This window comes from Dipodomys ordii, unplaced genomic scaffold (assembly GCF_000151885.1).
Source record: "Dipodomys ordii isolate 6190 unplaced genomic scaffold, Dord_2.0 Scaffold37, whole genome shotgun sequence".
NCBI lineage: Eukaryota > Metazoa > Chordata > Mammalia > Rodentia > Heteromyidae > Dipodomys > Dipodomys ordii.
In genome coordinates, this window is record NW_012267253.1 from 1,301,059 (window position 1) to 1,316,764 (window position 15,706).

The window sequence follows — 15,706 nt, forward strand, 5'->3', positions numbered from 1 at the left end:
AGACTTCACCCAAACAACTGAGCAATTCTAGAGATGCAGGAAGATTACTACAGGACAGAATTTTATGTGTTTCTCTTTCTGGAATAGAATGAGAATTAAAACAAATGAAACAATCATATATGGTTGAGAAATGGCAAATGATTTTAAACCTGTGACATACAGAATTTTAAGCTTAACAAAAACTAAAATTACCGTTGATGTAATTCTTCTTCAACAGATTTCAAAAGACTCCTTAAAAAAATAGGAAAACACAAAAAATAGCAAATATAAGCAACAAAAATTAATATGTATATTTGTCACTTTAACCTTAGTCATGATTGTTTATATTACTTTTTCTTATTATTAATTGAAAAATTACAACCATAATCAACTCTGTGCCATAAAATTCAAGTTATATTTATTAAGTTTGCCTTTATATATGTATTCTAAATAAACAAAATATATTCTACTTTTTCAACTGGAAAATACCAATTCAAACAAAAGACAACTGACCATGAAATGTCACAACAGTACCCACAAAACAATAATGGCAGTGTCACAGCCAGGGCTTTTCTAGGATTCAAATGTACCTCGAATATTATACCTAACACCTAAAATTCTACTATCTTTTTCTTAAAATAAGGCGACAACACTCTGGGAAAAAAAATCATGCTCTCAGGCAATCCTACAGAATGGAACTCAACATGTTGGATCCCTGCGGAAGCATGCATGCATGTGATGTGAATACATGAATGCAGTAGCACTTTGCTTTCACAGAGGACACTCACTTACCTGAGGATTTGTTCTCCAGTGGTGCACTGGCAAACACATTTACACTTTTGGGAGACTAAGCCTGTATCAGACCAGGTGTGAGGATTTTACCATTAGGAACAGTCTATAAAACTTTAGTTTTCAGGAATGTAAGAGAACACTTAGGACATTCCTGAAGTTCTGTTTATTTTTCACTGCACTCATGCAGATACCTCCTATGTTACAATCTTCAAACATAAAAATCCAATAGCCACATAGGATACAGACAAATACAGTTATTGATAAATTACTTGGATAAAAGAGTCACTAGAAATTTACTCACCCCTCAAAGTTATAAAGAATTAATTTCTAAACATTTTTGCCTTATAGTACATAATGAGGAAAAAATGTTCTCTGAAATACCTAAACATAAAACTTGAGAAACTAAAAGGCATGTTTATCAACTATGAACAATGAATAGAACAGCTCTTAGCCATCCAGTATTTTAACTAGATCCTGCTTAATAATAATCTGTTTAAAGCAACAAAAGTTACAAATCTGGAATGGTAGATACTATAGAAAAACCATAAATAATTGCAAGTGCCCTTTTCTAGATAGAAAAATTAAGGTAACACACTCTGTTTTCACAAAGGTCTCCCAGGGCCATCTCTAGAAAGGCAGGAGCTTCTGGTCAGCTATAGCACGGGCAAATAAAGACAATTTTTCAAGTAAAGACTGTCTCAACCTTTGAAGGCCACAAGGCTTTAGATAAGACTAAGACTTGAACTAATAAGTTTCAATTTCTTTACTTGTAAAAGAGGAACTATAATAGGATTTATATCAAAGTGTCTGAAGATATAATGAATTAATTGCTCACTTGACACCTATTATTGACGAATACCATTTTTTTTAAAATTAACAACTTGTGGTCTAGGGATTCTAGAGGTCTCTTAGTGCTCCTACTGAGGTTGGGGTTCTAACAAGGTCAAATTGTTTGCATAATACGTATCTTTTCTCCTCTTATTTCCCATGAATACATAGTGGAGTTTCCCAGAAGCTAGAAGATATGTGATACAATAAAGGAATAAATGAAATAGAACATGAAAATTTAGTTGTCTTCTAGATAATCAGTGTGAAGGAGATTTGTAAAAAATATAAAACACTGCCATTTTTCTATTATACTAGTTCATGAAGTAACAGCTATATTTCAAAATATATTTCATTAGTGGGACAAAGTTTGTTGTACTGCATTAGCATATTTGAGATGTAAGAGGACATGGAAAGGAAGGTAGCCATGGCCTAGGAAATCATATAAATCATATACAGTTTTTATTCATTTATCTGTAAATACTTTGCTATAGTATAAAAAGTTTGTTAATGAAGTTTCACAATCCATAAAGTCTTAATGAGAAGCAGAATGTCTGACTTACTTTTTGAGCTTTATAAGAGAAAGTAAAATCTGGCTAAATTTGCTAAGTGGTTCATAAGATAGTGCTGTGCAAGAAAGAACCTTGTGTTCTCTAGGATACCTGAATTCTTCTGTTAGGAAATTTTAACAAGGTAGAAAACAAAACAAAAATAATAAAACTAAATCATCACATCTGAAAAAAAATTGTGATAAAAAAGTTAACAATGGAACAATCATGAACACAGATTTAACTAATGTAGTAGGAGAAGTCTAAAGCCACTATTAAGACATTCAGTACATTTAAGTTAGCTAATGGATCAAATTAGCTTCTAAAACCTTTCAAAATTGTCTGATGGACTTTAAACAAGCTGTATATATTTTTGTGATTATATTTAAAAATAAGAAACTATGGGCTGGGAAGGTGGCTCAGTGGTAGAGCGCTTGCCTTGCATGCCTGAGGCCCTGAGTTCGATTCCTCAGCACCACATAAACAAAAAGAAAAAAGCCGGAAGTGGCGCTGTGGCTCAAGTGGTAGAGCACTAGCCTTGAGCTGAAGAGCTGAGGGACAGGGCCCAGGCCCAGAGTTCGGGCCCCACGACCGGACCCAAAAAAAAAAAAAAAGAAACTATTTCTCTAAGACAGAAGAGCAATTTTATATTATTCACTTCCAATATAATCAGTAATTATTTACAGAGTAAAAGCCATAAATAAGGGCAGCTAGTATTTCCTAAGCCTTAATTGTAAAATATTTCACAATTAATCTATTTTATCCTTATTACCTTGAGGCATCCACTATTATAATCACCATTGTACAAAAGACAATGAAAGTAAATTTCTCAGTAAAGTGGGTCACACCAAGAGCCACTTCTGACTGCATATGGCACTTAGTATTACTCTACAAGAAACTATATATTTCACTCTTTTCACTCTGGGCTGTCAGAACTATCTATCTCTATCTTTGAAACTTTTTTTTTTTCAGTCCTGGAACTTGAACTCTGGGTCTGGGCAATGTCCTTGAGCTTTTCGGCTCAAGGCAAGTACTCTATCACTTGAGCCACAGTACCACTTCCTACAACTTTTCTCTACATTAAGAACATCAGACATGAGTTTTCTTTAAAAACAGCATCTTTTTGCTTTTTAAATAAATGGCCAAGAGTTGATCCCAGTAATATAAGAATTCAAAGGAAAAGATGGCAACCTAGTATAGTTAAAACACATGCCTCTTTGTGTGTGTTTCTTGGTCTTGGACCTTGTACTCAGGTCCTGGGCACTGTCCCTGAGCTTTTTGCTTAAGACTGGTGCTCCATCACTTGAGCCACGGCTCCATTTCCAGCTTTTTGGTAGTTAATTGGAAACAGGAGTCTCATGGGCTTTCCTGCCCAGATTGGCTTTGAATAGCAATTCTCAGATCTCAGCCTCCTCAAGTGTACCTAGGATTATAGGCATGAGCCATTGGTGTCCAGCAAAAATACATGGCTTCTATTTAAAAAAGTTTCTCTGCAACAATGATAAGTTTGACAGTTTCTGGGTGATCTGGAATAGGTAGAAACCCATCAATGGAAATCTGTCTGCCTGATCACCTATGGAGAAAGCAGGAAATCCTGTGAGTTTTGAAAACACTTTGTCTAGTCACAAGAATAAAGCAGACATATCAATACAGTAAGAGAAGTGCTACATCCATGCTCATGTCACATGTATGTATACACCTATACATAAAACACAGCCAAAGGGCAGACTTTTGGTCAACCTACCTTGCCAATGATTCGTTATATAGAATACAGTTCCTTAAGCAGGGATCCAATTAACCAAAAAATGAAGGTTGGGCAAATTATTAATATTTTACCTAGCCAAAATCACTACATACTATTATATCTAACAATAAAAACCAGCAATGAGAATTGAGGGATCTAGAAAAAGTATATATATTGGTAGGTCATTATATTTTGTATTGTGTTATGTAATTATAAATAACTTTTAATTACCCAAAAAGGTTTTCAAATTATTCACTCTCACCAAAATCTGGTGGTAAAAAACTAGTGGCTTCGTATTTAGAGAAAATAATATAAAAATTCCATTAGAATTAGTAAAAGAAATTCATATAGAAGACACAATGAAGTTTTTTATTTGCTAGCCTACAATGAGATAAACTATTTTTTGGTGTCTACCTAGACAAGTAATAAAACAATAGTTACTATTTATGTAAAATTGCACTTTATACCAAGGAAATTTTACATTTATTTTATATTGTAAAGTACAGACTAATAATAAGGTACAGGCTTAATAATATGATCAAGATTAATATTAATAAATAGGAAATTTCTCATATCTGAAATTCAGATTATATACAAAAGTAATAATTTCTTTAGGTTATTCAAAGCCTTTTCTTTGTATAGGAAAAAGATAGTTTAAAATTGTTTTAAAAGCAAGTAACAGTTTTGCATTATTATCCTTAAAACTAAGCTCTTTGTCATTGATCATTATTTTCAACTGTGTAACTTAAAAATAGGAGAATATGTCTCAACTTCATGATATAACTTCTCTAGGTGATACCTGGTGTAGAGTAGGTATTGACTGACTACTTTATATCTTGCATGAGTTGATAAGTTTCAAGACTGTAAATACATTTCAACTACTATTCACTTTTTAAAAGACTAATAGAGTTAAAGGAAAAATTCTGAATAGTATAAACAATTCGATTTTTTTTGGCCAACATATTTGACAAAATTTGGTACAGAATAAACAGGTCAGTTTTAGAAAGGAAAAAAAACTATGGAAATATACATATTTATCTTCAGTTGGGCTATAGATTTTATTCTATAACAAGTAAGATCAGCAAAATGTTGTGATATAAAAATTTTAAGTTGATTCTCTCCATTATGACAATTAGAAATGCTTATAAATGGCAAGAAGATAATCAACAGCAAAAGTTATGGCATATTACAAAATAAATTTACCAGCCCAAAAGAACTTATTATCTTACATATAGAAATACTATACTAATGGCAACTTAAGTTGAATTGAAATTAAAATTTAAAAGACCTTTACTTACTTGTTTCCACCTAAAAAGTAACTACTTTGGTGTCCTTGTCCATATTCTAGTTGTAGGTCCTAATAGTGCAAAATGAAATATTTAGAAAAAGTTTTAAAGCACATCTTATAGCACATACATACATTAATATACATTACTTTTAAAAGAGAAATCCCAGGTCCCAAATAAATCTGTATTGCTATATGCTCTTTAAAAAAGGCATGGCAGGGCTTCTAATAATAAAAGCTGTATTTATAGTCCTAATTTTTTAAATTATTTGAGTATTTTCCTAGGAAGCTTTCCAAAGGACAGGCAAGTTTCATCTGTGGCTAATGGTACTATATGTGTGTGTGTGAATGTGTTTGTGTATCTATATCATATATAGATATACATATATATCAGTTTTAATAAAGAAAAAGGCTGAAATAAAGTATTCTCTAACATGATAATGAAAATGATCACAGAAGAAAGAATAAAAATTTTGGTTTGACTTTGAACATAGCATCTAAAAAATTATGTATACATATACATTCACATATTTTTCACTGTAGCATCAGACAGGTAATTTTTTTTTTTTTTGGTTGGTCGTGGGGCTTGAACTTAGCCTGGGTGCTGTCCTTCAGCTCATCAGCTCAAGGCAAGAGCTCTATCACTTCAGCCACAGCACCACTTTCGGTTTTCTGGTGGTTTATTGGAGCTAAGAGTCTCATAGGCTTTCCTGCCCGGACTGGCTTTGAACCGAGATCCTCAGATCTCAGCCTCTTGAATAGCTAGGATTACAGGCATGATCCACCAGTGCCTGGCTCATACAGATAATTTTTTAAAGAAAAAAACTAGTTGCTATTTTTAAAGTAAATTATACACATGAACCTGTACCTATAACAAGATTATAAGTTGCGCTAAAGGGAATAGAATATTTTAAGGAGCAAAACAGCAAAAGTTCAAATGAATAATAAGGGAGTTCAACTATTTAAATATTTCAACTGAATGCTATGGGATGTTAAAAGTGTTAAGAATTAAAATTCAAAGGAATTAACAATGTATGTGTTCCAGTCAAATACCTTCTTGAGAAAAAGAAATGTACTCTGCAACATCCATGGAAAGAATGAAGCTACCTTTTCTCTCCTTTTAAAAGAAGCCACTCTATTTCAAGCAATATTTTTATTTATAAGTGAGACTATTTAAAAGTTTTAAAATAAATCTTATATTCATTAGAACACAGCAAAAAGTTGCTTTTATTTTTATCATATAATGTGAGGCGTATGATAAATGTACAAAAGTCACCTTGGAACATCCTTCTAAGGCTAAGAGATAGCTGTGTGCCTTTTTTCCCCACAGCATTTAACATAAAGAGCTCTTCTAGTTACACTATGTTTTAAACTACTTTCAAGCCTGTCATAGCCAGGCTACTTAACGAAAGAGAACAAGGTCAAATCTATCTTCTTTTCTCAAAGCCATCATCTAATGGACCTGGCACACATCATGTCCTGAAAATGTTCAAATGACATTTATTTTCCTATAAATAGCACTTCATCCATGTTAAGATACCTATAAATAATTAGATCATTAAAAATACCAAGCTTTGTAATGCTATACTCAGAAGGCTGAGATCTGAGGATTGTGCTTTGTCCAGCTGGGACATCAAAGTCTGTGAGACTCTTATCTCCAACAAATTCCTCAGAAAAGGTTGGACATGGTGCTGTGGCTCAAGTGGTAGAGTGCTACCCATGAGCCAAAGAAACTCAGTGACAGTGCCAAGACGCTGAGTTTAAGTCCTAGGACTGGCAGGAAAAAAAAAAAAGAACACAAAACAAAACATCAAAACACCAAGGAACCAAAAAAACCAAGCTGAGGAATATGAGGATTCTAAGCAATGTATTCTATTTAGGGAAAAGCACTTTAAAATATAAGTGCTCCAAGTCCTGTCCAAAAAATAATCTGATGAAAACAAAATAAAAAATCCAGGCTTAGACCAGGCTCTAATTTTGTCTTCTTCAATACTGCTGTTTTGTCATACATCCCATAGCATTCAGTTGAAATACTTAAATAGTTTAACTCTCATTATTAATTTGAACTTTTGCTGTTTTGCTCCTTAAAATATTCTATTCCCCATTTAGCACAGCTTATAATCTTGTATAGGTGCAGGTTCATGTTTATAATTTACTTTAAAAATAGCAACTAGTTTTCTGTCATGCATAATGTTCTTATCAGTGACAGAAAAGATGTTATCATAAACAAAAAAGATCAGTCAACTGTCATAATGGTATTAACATGAAATTCTAATGAAAACACTAATCTCAGTGAGTATACTTCTAAGTTCAGGCCTTTTTCTACAAGTATAGGCAACGGAGACCCCAACAGACCAGAAAACACTTTTAATAATCAATATAATCTCTTAAATCTTAATTAAATGATAGCTTTTAAAAGCACAAATTTGTACTGAATGAAATCAGATGTTTTCCAGTTTAGCTGGGCTCTGGTGGCTTATGCCACTAATCCTAGTTACTCAGTAGGCTAAGATCTGAGAACTGCAGTTTGAAGCTAGCCTGCCTGAGCAGACAAATATAAGATTCTTAGCTTGAAATAGCAAAAAGCTAGAAGCAGAGGTGTAGCTTAAGTGGTAGAGCAACAGTTTGTGAAGAAAAGCTGAATGACAGTGAGAGGCCTTAAGTTCAAGCCCAAGTAACATCATTTATCCATGTAAAAAAGAATATCCTGATCATCTGATGTAAGCCAATTAGCAGGCAAATATTAATTATTAAAAATAGGAAATCAACTGAGATCAGCAGTAACATTTTAACAGAAAATTGGGCATTTATATTCTATATTATTCTAGAATATATTTTATAGATGATGTAGAATATATTGTATATAAATTATATTATGTGCATAATATATAATTTGTATGTAAATTATATGCATATAATTATAAATATACAAGCATTTATGATTATAAATTATATATTTATATAAATATATAAATTATATATTATGTATATATAACAAATACATTTATATAATATCATATAGTTTATATTATATTATATAGTCTATATTCTATAGTTTACATAGAATAACATTCAGATCAAAGTAGAAGTTGTAGATACATTTGATTTTGATGATTAAATACGCATATACAAAGTTAAAATTAAAAGAGGTGCCCTCATTTTTTTTTTTGATGCCAGTTCTAGGGCTTGAACTAAGGGCCTGGACCCTGACCCTAAGCATTTGTCTCAAGACTAGCGCTTTATTACTTGAAAATACAGTTCCGGGCTGGGAAAGTGGTTCAGTGGTAGCGTGCTTGCCTTGAATGCATAAGGCCCTGGGTTTGATTCCTCAGCACCACATAAGCAGAAAAAGACGGAAGTGGCGCTTTGGCTCAAGTGGTAGGGTGCTAGTCTTGAGCTAAAAAGAGCTGAGGGGCAGCGCCCAGGCCCAGAATTCAGGAGCCCAGGACCGACAAAACAAAAACAAAACAAAACAAAACAAAAACAAACACCCCCCCCACACACACAATTTCACTTCCAGCCTTTTGGTCGTTAACTGGAGTTAAGAGTCTCACAAACTTTCTTGCCCAGGCTGGCTTTGAATCTCCCTAGCCTCCAGAGTAGCTACGATTACAGGTGTGAACCACTAGCACCCAGCAAGAGGCACATTGTTTATTAACAATTTCTACTCCCTAAATCAAGTTGTGCTACAGCAATCATGGGGAAAAAAACCTATCATGCTAATCATAATTATCAAGTGTAGTAGTACACTGAAGTTTTCTAATATGCATCTAATCTCTCTAACACAACCATTATTTACTTTTCTCTTATAACAGGAATTCAGTCAGCAAATCAGACCATAAAAGTAAGAAAAGCAAAACTAGAGAAAGTTAGCAGCTATCATTTTAGGTCAGTCTAAGACTAATCTAAAATGTTTTTCAAAATGGATTTGGAAGAAATTCTGTATTAGAAAAATGATACCAAAATTATGCTTACCAAGTCCACAAAAATAACCCAAGATGATAGTATACTCAATTATACTCTGTAATTTGATAAGCCAAATTAAAAAATACTAGAGCATGCAAGCATAAAAACATCTGAAGTATTAATTAGGCATCAATTTATTAATGAGTGACTAATGACAAATGTCAAATAAGTAGCAACATGGGACTGAAAGAATGAAGTGACATATTAAGAGCTTTAACCTGAAGGCTTAAAGTTCAAGATGGTTATCCTAGCACACTTAAAATAACTTTTGGAGAAAGAAAGTCCTAATCTCAGTGGTTCCTTTGAATGAACAGGAGACTGTTTCTACACCTAGAATGAAAATTCAAAGAAACACAAAATGTGCAAAAGAACGGAAAAAGAACAAAGGAGGTAGTTTGAAACACTAGAAAGGGAAAGTATATATTATCAAGAAAGTCTTATTGGAGTTCTTTTTAATACCCTTGGGAGATTACAAATCTTATACCTGATTTAAAAAAAAACAGAAGTCAGTAGAGTAGATAAAGCTGGCTACAAAAACAGAAAAGAAACAATAATTGAGCAATATAGCTAACCCAAGAAAAAGAGAAACTTTTATAGTTGGCAAAGTAAAGAAACAATTATGACATGAATAAGATCATTCATTAGTGAGAAAGTTTCAACATGATAGACAATTTACAGAAATAAAGAGGGAGTGAACCCAAAAGTTTTACAGAGTTACGTAGTTTTACCAAAAAATTCCAAAAAGCAAGTGGTATTAGAACATTTACATTTACTAATCATACAGAATTCTGACAAAAGCAGGCTGAGAGAGGCCTCAAACTGAGGGATCATGATTTTTGTGCTGGAAGCTTAAAAATAGTATCAACAGGTAGGCATATTCTTCAGATCAATGACTTAGTATTCCAATGTCAATCAATCCAAGGCAACTAACATAGTATTTTATGTATTCCTTAAACAGCAAGGTTTTTAAAGGAGTAAATGTTCCTTTGGGTCCTAAAAGATTCATTTTTGTCAACTGCCTACTGAAAGCCAATCATTTTGGGCTTATCAGGTTTTGGGTGGCTAGCGACAAGCATTATTAAGAGTTAAAATAATTACGAACACTTTCCCTACTAGAACAATTATCAACATCAAATCAAACAAAAAATATGAAGTGTTAAGGATGTGGAACAAGTTGGAACCCTTGTACACTGTTGGTGAAAACAGTAGGGAAGTTTCTCAAAGAAAATTAAATGCAGAATAATCATATGGCCCAATGATTCTACTTGTAGTTATATACAAGCATGTTCATGGTCACATTATTCACAGTAGCCAAAAAGCAGAAGCATCCTACGTGTCCATCGATGAATGACTGGACAAACAAAATGGGATTTTTATATAAAATGGAATATTTTCAAATATCCAAAAGGAAATTGTAGGCTAGGCACTATTGGAGGCTGATAGCTGAGAATTACTGTTCAAAGCCAGCCTGGGCAGGAAAGTTTGTGAGACTCATCTCCAAAAGAGCTGTGGCTCAAGTGGTAGATCTAGCCTTGAGTGAAAAAGGTAAGGGACAGCACTCACGACCTGAGTTCAAGTCCAGCACCAGAGAAAGAAAGAAGAAAATTCTGACATATGTTACAACATGAAGGAACCTTAAACGTATTATGACACTATGCTAAGTGAAGTAAGCTAGCTAGTTACAAACAGTTTCAAACAGTGTATGATTCCAGAATACAATTAATAAAAACCAGAATAGTGGCTGCTGAGAGGCAGTGTGATATTGGGGAAAAAATGGGGAGTTATTAAATGAGAACAGAAGGGCTGGGAATCTGGCTCACAATTCCCCATCTGGGAATTGTGGCATGGCAGAACTAGCAGACAGTAAAATAAGCTGATGGACAAAACCTGCCAGACGGGGCTACAAAACAGGAGAAAGTAAGGACAAAAGAATGAGGAAATAGGGGGCTGGGAAGGTGGCTCAGTGGTAGAGCACTTGCCTTGCATGCATGAGGCCCTGGGTTCGATTCCTTAGCACCACATAAGCAAAAAGACAAAAGCCGGAAGTGGCGCTGTGGCTCAAATGGTAGAGTGCTAGCCTTGAGCTGAAGAGCTGAGGGATAGCGCCCAGGCCCAGAGTTCAGGCCCCATGACCGGACCAAAAAAAAAAAAGAATGAGGAAATAAAGACTAAGGAACTAAGTCTTTGGCACTAAGACCTTATAAGAAACAGAAAGAAGACCTACCAATCAGAAATCTCACATTTTCATCCAAGGCCAACCTCTTGTGGTGACAGACTGAGGTACTGTCTTCTCTGTATCATTATCTATGCTACACCCAATCATTTCTCATGATGTTATATTTCTCTTCTAGTTAACTTTTCTGTTGTCTTTACTTATATATGTATTTTGGCTGAGTTGTTCTCCAGCTAGATGCAAGGACTGAGGTTAATTACCTTAAACTTTCTAGTAACATATTTGGTGTAATGGCCCAGAATTTCTATGTGTGTTTTATTGGTGGGGAGGGGAGAATAGATGCAAAGGTAAAAGGTAGGGGGAGATTATACTATGGGACATATATGGAGTGAGAGGGAAGAAAGGGGAAAGGTTAAGAGAGAGAGAGAGAGAGACAGAGAGAGAGAGAGAGAGGGAGGGAGAGAGCATATGAATAAACATATCCAGTATTACAAAGCAAAACGTAACAAATAACCCCACCCTCCCATGATGTTGGTTGGCAGAGACAGTACAGTACAAGGGTTTAGGTTTGATCCTGAGGCAAAATACTAAGAAGTCTCAATTCTGTTATTCTTATCTAAGGAATGACAAATTTCAAATTCTTTGTATCTTATATCTCCTCAAAAATACAAAATACAAAAATAACAAAGTCATGTGCCACTTAAGGACTGAGACACACATCAGAAATCAGTCTTGAGACAATTTCTAGCATTCATCACCGTGTAAGACTATGATGTCCATAGGTGATAACCACATGGGCCCAACATATATAATATACATACTCTCTGGAGTGGAATGAAATGTCATTATTCAGCACATGACTGTACATTTAAAGTGCTTAGCATCCACCTGTTCTATCCTGAAGAACCCACAATGGTTACTGCACAAAACCCCTACCAGTCTTACTCTCTCACAGAAGCCAGGTAAGCCGTATTAGTCCAAAAGTGCCTCTCCTATGGTTAACTCTGTAGTACAGATCACATATCAGCTTCCTCTTATCAGCAGGTGCCAAATGACCACCATTTTGGCAGGGTACCTTATATTTTGTTTCATAACTAGAATTTGCATGTGTATTTTTTATCCAAAAAGATAGCAACTCTTCACCAAAAAACGTATGTCAAACATCTTGTATATTCTATAAATGTAAAAAGGCAACGATTCAAGAGCTTATGTACTAGCCAAAATTCAAAGAGATATGTAATTAAGATGCAAAGGTAAAAAATAAAAAGAAAATTGCATTTAATGAACAGAAAGTATAATCTGGGCATAAACACTGGGGCAACTTGGGGCTATGGCCAGCCACGTAGATAACAATATTTAACAACAACTGTTAAAAAATATTATATACTTAATATCTACTAGAATTTCCCAGTTTTCTTATGTAATCATCAGTCTTAATATTTTTAACTTTAGAGATGGTGTGTAATTCATTTTTTTCTAAATACTGGATATGTCACAAAACTAAAATTTCATCAGAGAATAATTTCATTGTTAGCTAGAAACAAATTATTTTAAAAACTGTATATGTATAATTTAATACAGAAATAATATATGCAATGTAATATCTGCAGTTTATATATGAATGTATATATATATTTATATGGGGGGTTGTATGTGTGTGTGCATCTATGGTTAGTTACTAGCCGATTAAAACAGCAACATTAAAACTAGACATTTTGCAGGAAAATGTCCAACTTTTTCTTACACCTCAATAGATAATTTTAAAAAAATGAAAAAAATCAAAACCTTGTACAAGTAATGTATGCTCATAAAAATAAATTTAAACTATAAAAAACCTTCATATTTGAATGAAAATTTAAGTATAAATATTTTTCATAAATATAAATACATTCTTATTTATTACTACAGCTTTACATTTGGGTAGATTTATCTGTTATGGGAAAAACTGCTAGACTTCTTAATATACAGAAGCTTGCTAAATGACAAGCTATAGTATATAAAACTGAATGAAATATTTGATCTTAGAAAAAAAATCAAAACTAAGACAATGCTGACAAAGAAAATCAGAAGTTGAGAAATACCAGATTAGATCTTGCAGTGTAGTATATTTCTTCTGAACTGTCGAAAAAACCATCACTGTCGGGCTGTTTAGCAGAGAAACCCAAGAAACCCAGGTTATTTACACTTAGACTAAAAGCCAAAAATTCACAAAGGGAAACTCACAAATGATGTTAAATCCTGGTAACATAATTTTATTAAGGCTAATGCAAAATCAATTTATATTAAGCAGCTTCTAAACAAGCAACATTGTAACTACTTTATATGCAATTACTAAATTAGTACAGAATTTAAATACATGCAATGCCAACTTAAAAAGAGAAATAGAAAATAAATTCAGACTGCCTTAACAAAATATAATTAACATTTGTGAACTTCTTAATCTTCGCTATCTCTTAAACAATGTCAGGCTTTATTGGTAAAATAAGAGAAGTTTAAGACTTTTCCTCAATGTTTCTTCAAGCTGATGTACTGAATTACTCTTAAGATAAAGGCTGAGGACTCTGCATACCTTTCAGTCAACAACTGAGTTAAAACAAGCATTACATTGAGAGGAAAAGTTCCCACTTATATCTTTAGTAACCTTTAATTAATTATTTTTTTCTGTTGGTTGTAGGCTTGAACTCAGTGCCTGAGTGCTGAGCCTCTCTGTGCTCAAGGCTAGCGTTCTACCACTTGAGCCACAGCACCACTTCTAGTTTTTGAGTGGCTAACTGGAGATAAGAGTCTCATGGGGACTTTTCTGCTTGGGCTAGCTTGGAACCCTAATCCTCAGATCTCAGCCTCCTGAGTAGTGAGGACTACAGGCTTGAGCCACTAGCTCCCGGCCTTTAATTTATTTTTATTTATTAAATAGGAAAGGGAAAAGTGTTAACATGTAATTTTAACTCGGCAAAGTAATTTCATTAGGGTTAATTTTGTTTGATTTTTTAAAAAAAAATCTCATTTTTTACTTTTCCATGGAGTGCTAACATCTCAAATATTTACAAAGCAAGGTTGTGTAAAAAAAATCACCCCATATGTAGAAAGGAGAATTAAAAAAAAAATCCAAAGAACCATGAGAAGAATATTAGTACAGTTGGCAAGCCTCATCCACTTAAATGGGAAGCCTATTTATTATACATGGCTTATTTTCCTGAGTATATTGTGATATTTAGAAATCACAGCATTTATCTTAATAAATACAGATAAAGCTCCTCAAAGACTGAAAAACAAAAGTGAAAAAAATTATTACAGGGCCAGAATTAAAAACATTTAATTGGAGGATGGCAAAACTAAAAGTTTTTTCAAAAACAATTTTGAAAATGTTCAGTATCAGCAACACAGATTTATTTATTCAGGATTTTGAAATTACTTACCATTTTGTTTCCCCAAATAATAACTAGTTTTTTAGTCTGCACCAGTATGTCACAAAGACAAATTAAAACATTTATTTTCATCATGACCAGTTGAAGACTATGCTACTTACAAGTTCATGATGTGGTTCTGTCTCCTTCCTTAAAGGTGGGTCAAATTTCACTTGACCAACTAAAAAAAGAAGAGAAGTTAATATAGGATCTGTTCTATATCTTTAATGATGTAATAATTTTAAGTCGCTCCAATGCTAGCCAGGCACTAGTGGCTCATGCCGGTAATCCTAGCAACTCAGGAGCTGAAGTCTAAATAATGGTTCCAGGTCAGCCTTGGCAAAAAATTTGCTGGACTCCCATCTCCAGAAGAACCAGCAAAAAGCAGGGCTGTAGGTGTAGGTCAAGTGGTAGAGTGTTTGTCAGCCAGCACCAAACCCAGTACATTCCCCCAATATACACATACAAACAAAAGTTACTCCAAGACAAAGAACATTTAATTTTATCATCTACTGTATTCTAGTTTTAAGCCAAAGAATTTTTTTTTTGGGTGGGGGTCTGGTCATGGGGCCTGAACTCTGGGCCTGGGCGCTGTCCCTCAGCTCTTCAGCTCAAGGCTAGAATTTAAGACTTCAGTGCTGGAAGTGGCGCTGTGGCTCAAGTGGTAGAGCTTAAGCCTTGAGCTGAAGAGCGCAGGGACAGACTTCAAGCCCCACAACTGGCCAAAAACAAAAAACAAAAAAAAAAGACTTCAGTGCTATCTTTCCAACTAATAGATTCTTTTAAAAATTCTTTGGCTTTGGGCTGGGAAGGTGGCTCAGTGGTAGAGCACTTGCCTTGCATGCCTGAGGCCCTGGATTTGATTCCTCAGCACCATATAAGCAGAAAAAGCTAGAAGTGTTGCTGTGGCTCAAGTGGTAGAGCGCTAGCCACAGTATAGCACATATTCAATTTCTCTGCCTATACTCTGTGGATGAAATACAGTCCCAG

At 34.1% G+C, this 15,706-nt stretch overlaps 1 protein-coding gene across 3 annotated transcripts in view; it reads right to left on the reverse strand.

The window, feature by feature from the left end:
- Map4k3 (mitogen-activated protein kinase kinase kinase kinase 3) overlaps positions 1-15,706 on the reverse strand; it is a 101,234-nt gene that overhangs the window by 37,616 nt on the left and 47,912 nt on the right. For 2 of the 3 annotated variants that reach the window (XM_013017987.1, XM_013017986.1), the window contains exons 13-16: positions 14,839-14,897; positions 13,394-13,456; positions 5,187-5,245; positions 193-231 (exon numbers count right to left, since the gene is read on the reverse strand). In XM_013017987.1, the coding sequence (XP_012873441.1) occupies positions 193-231; positions 5,187-5,245; positions 13,394-13,456; positions 14,839-14,897 (220 nt within the window). The remainder of the gene's footprint in view (positions 1-192; positions 232-5,186; positions 5,246-13,393; positions 13,457-14,838; positions 14,898-15,706) is intronic. The other variant, XM_013017988.1, reaches the window with a different exon arrangement.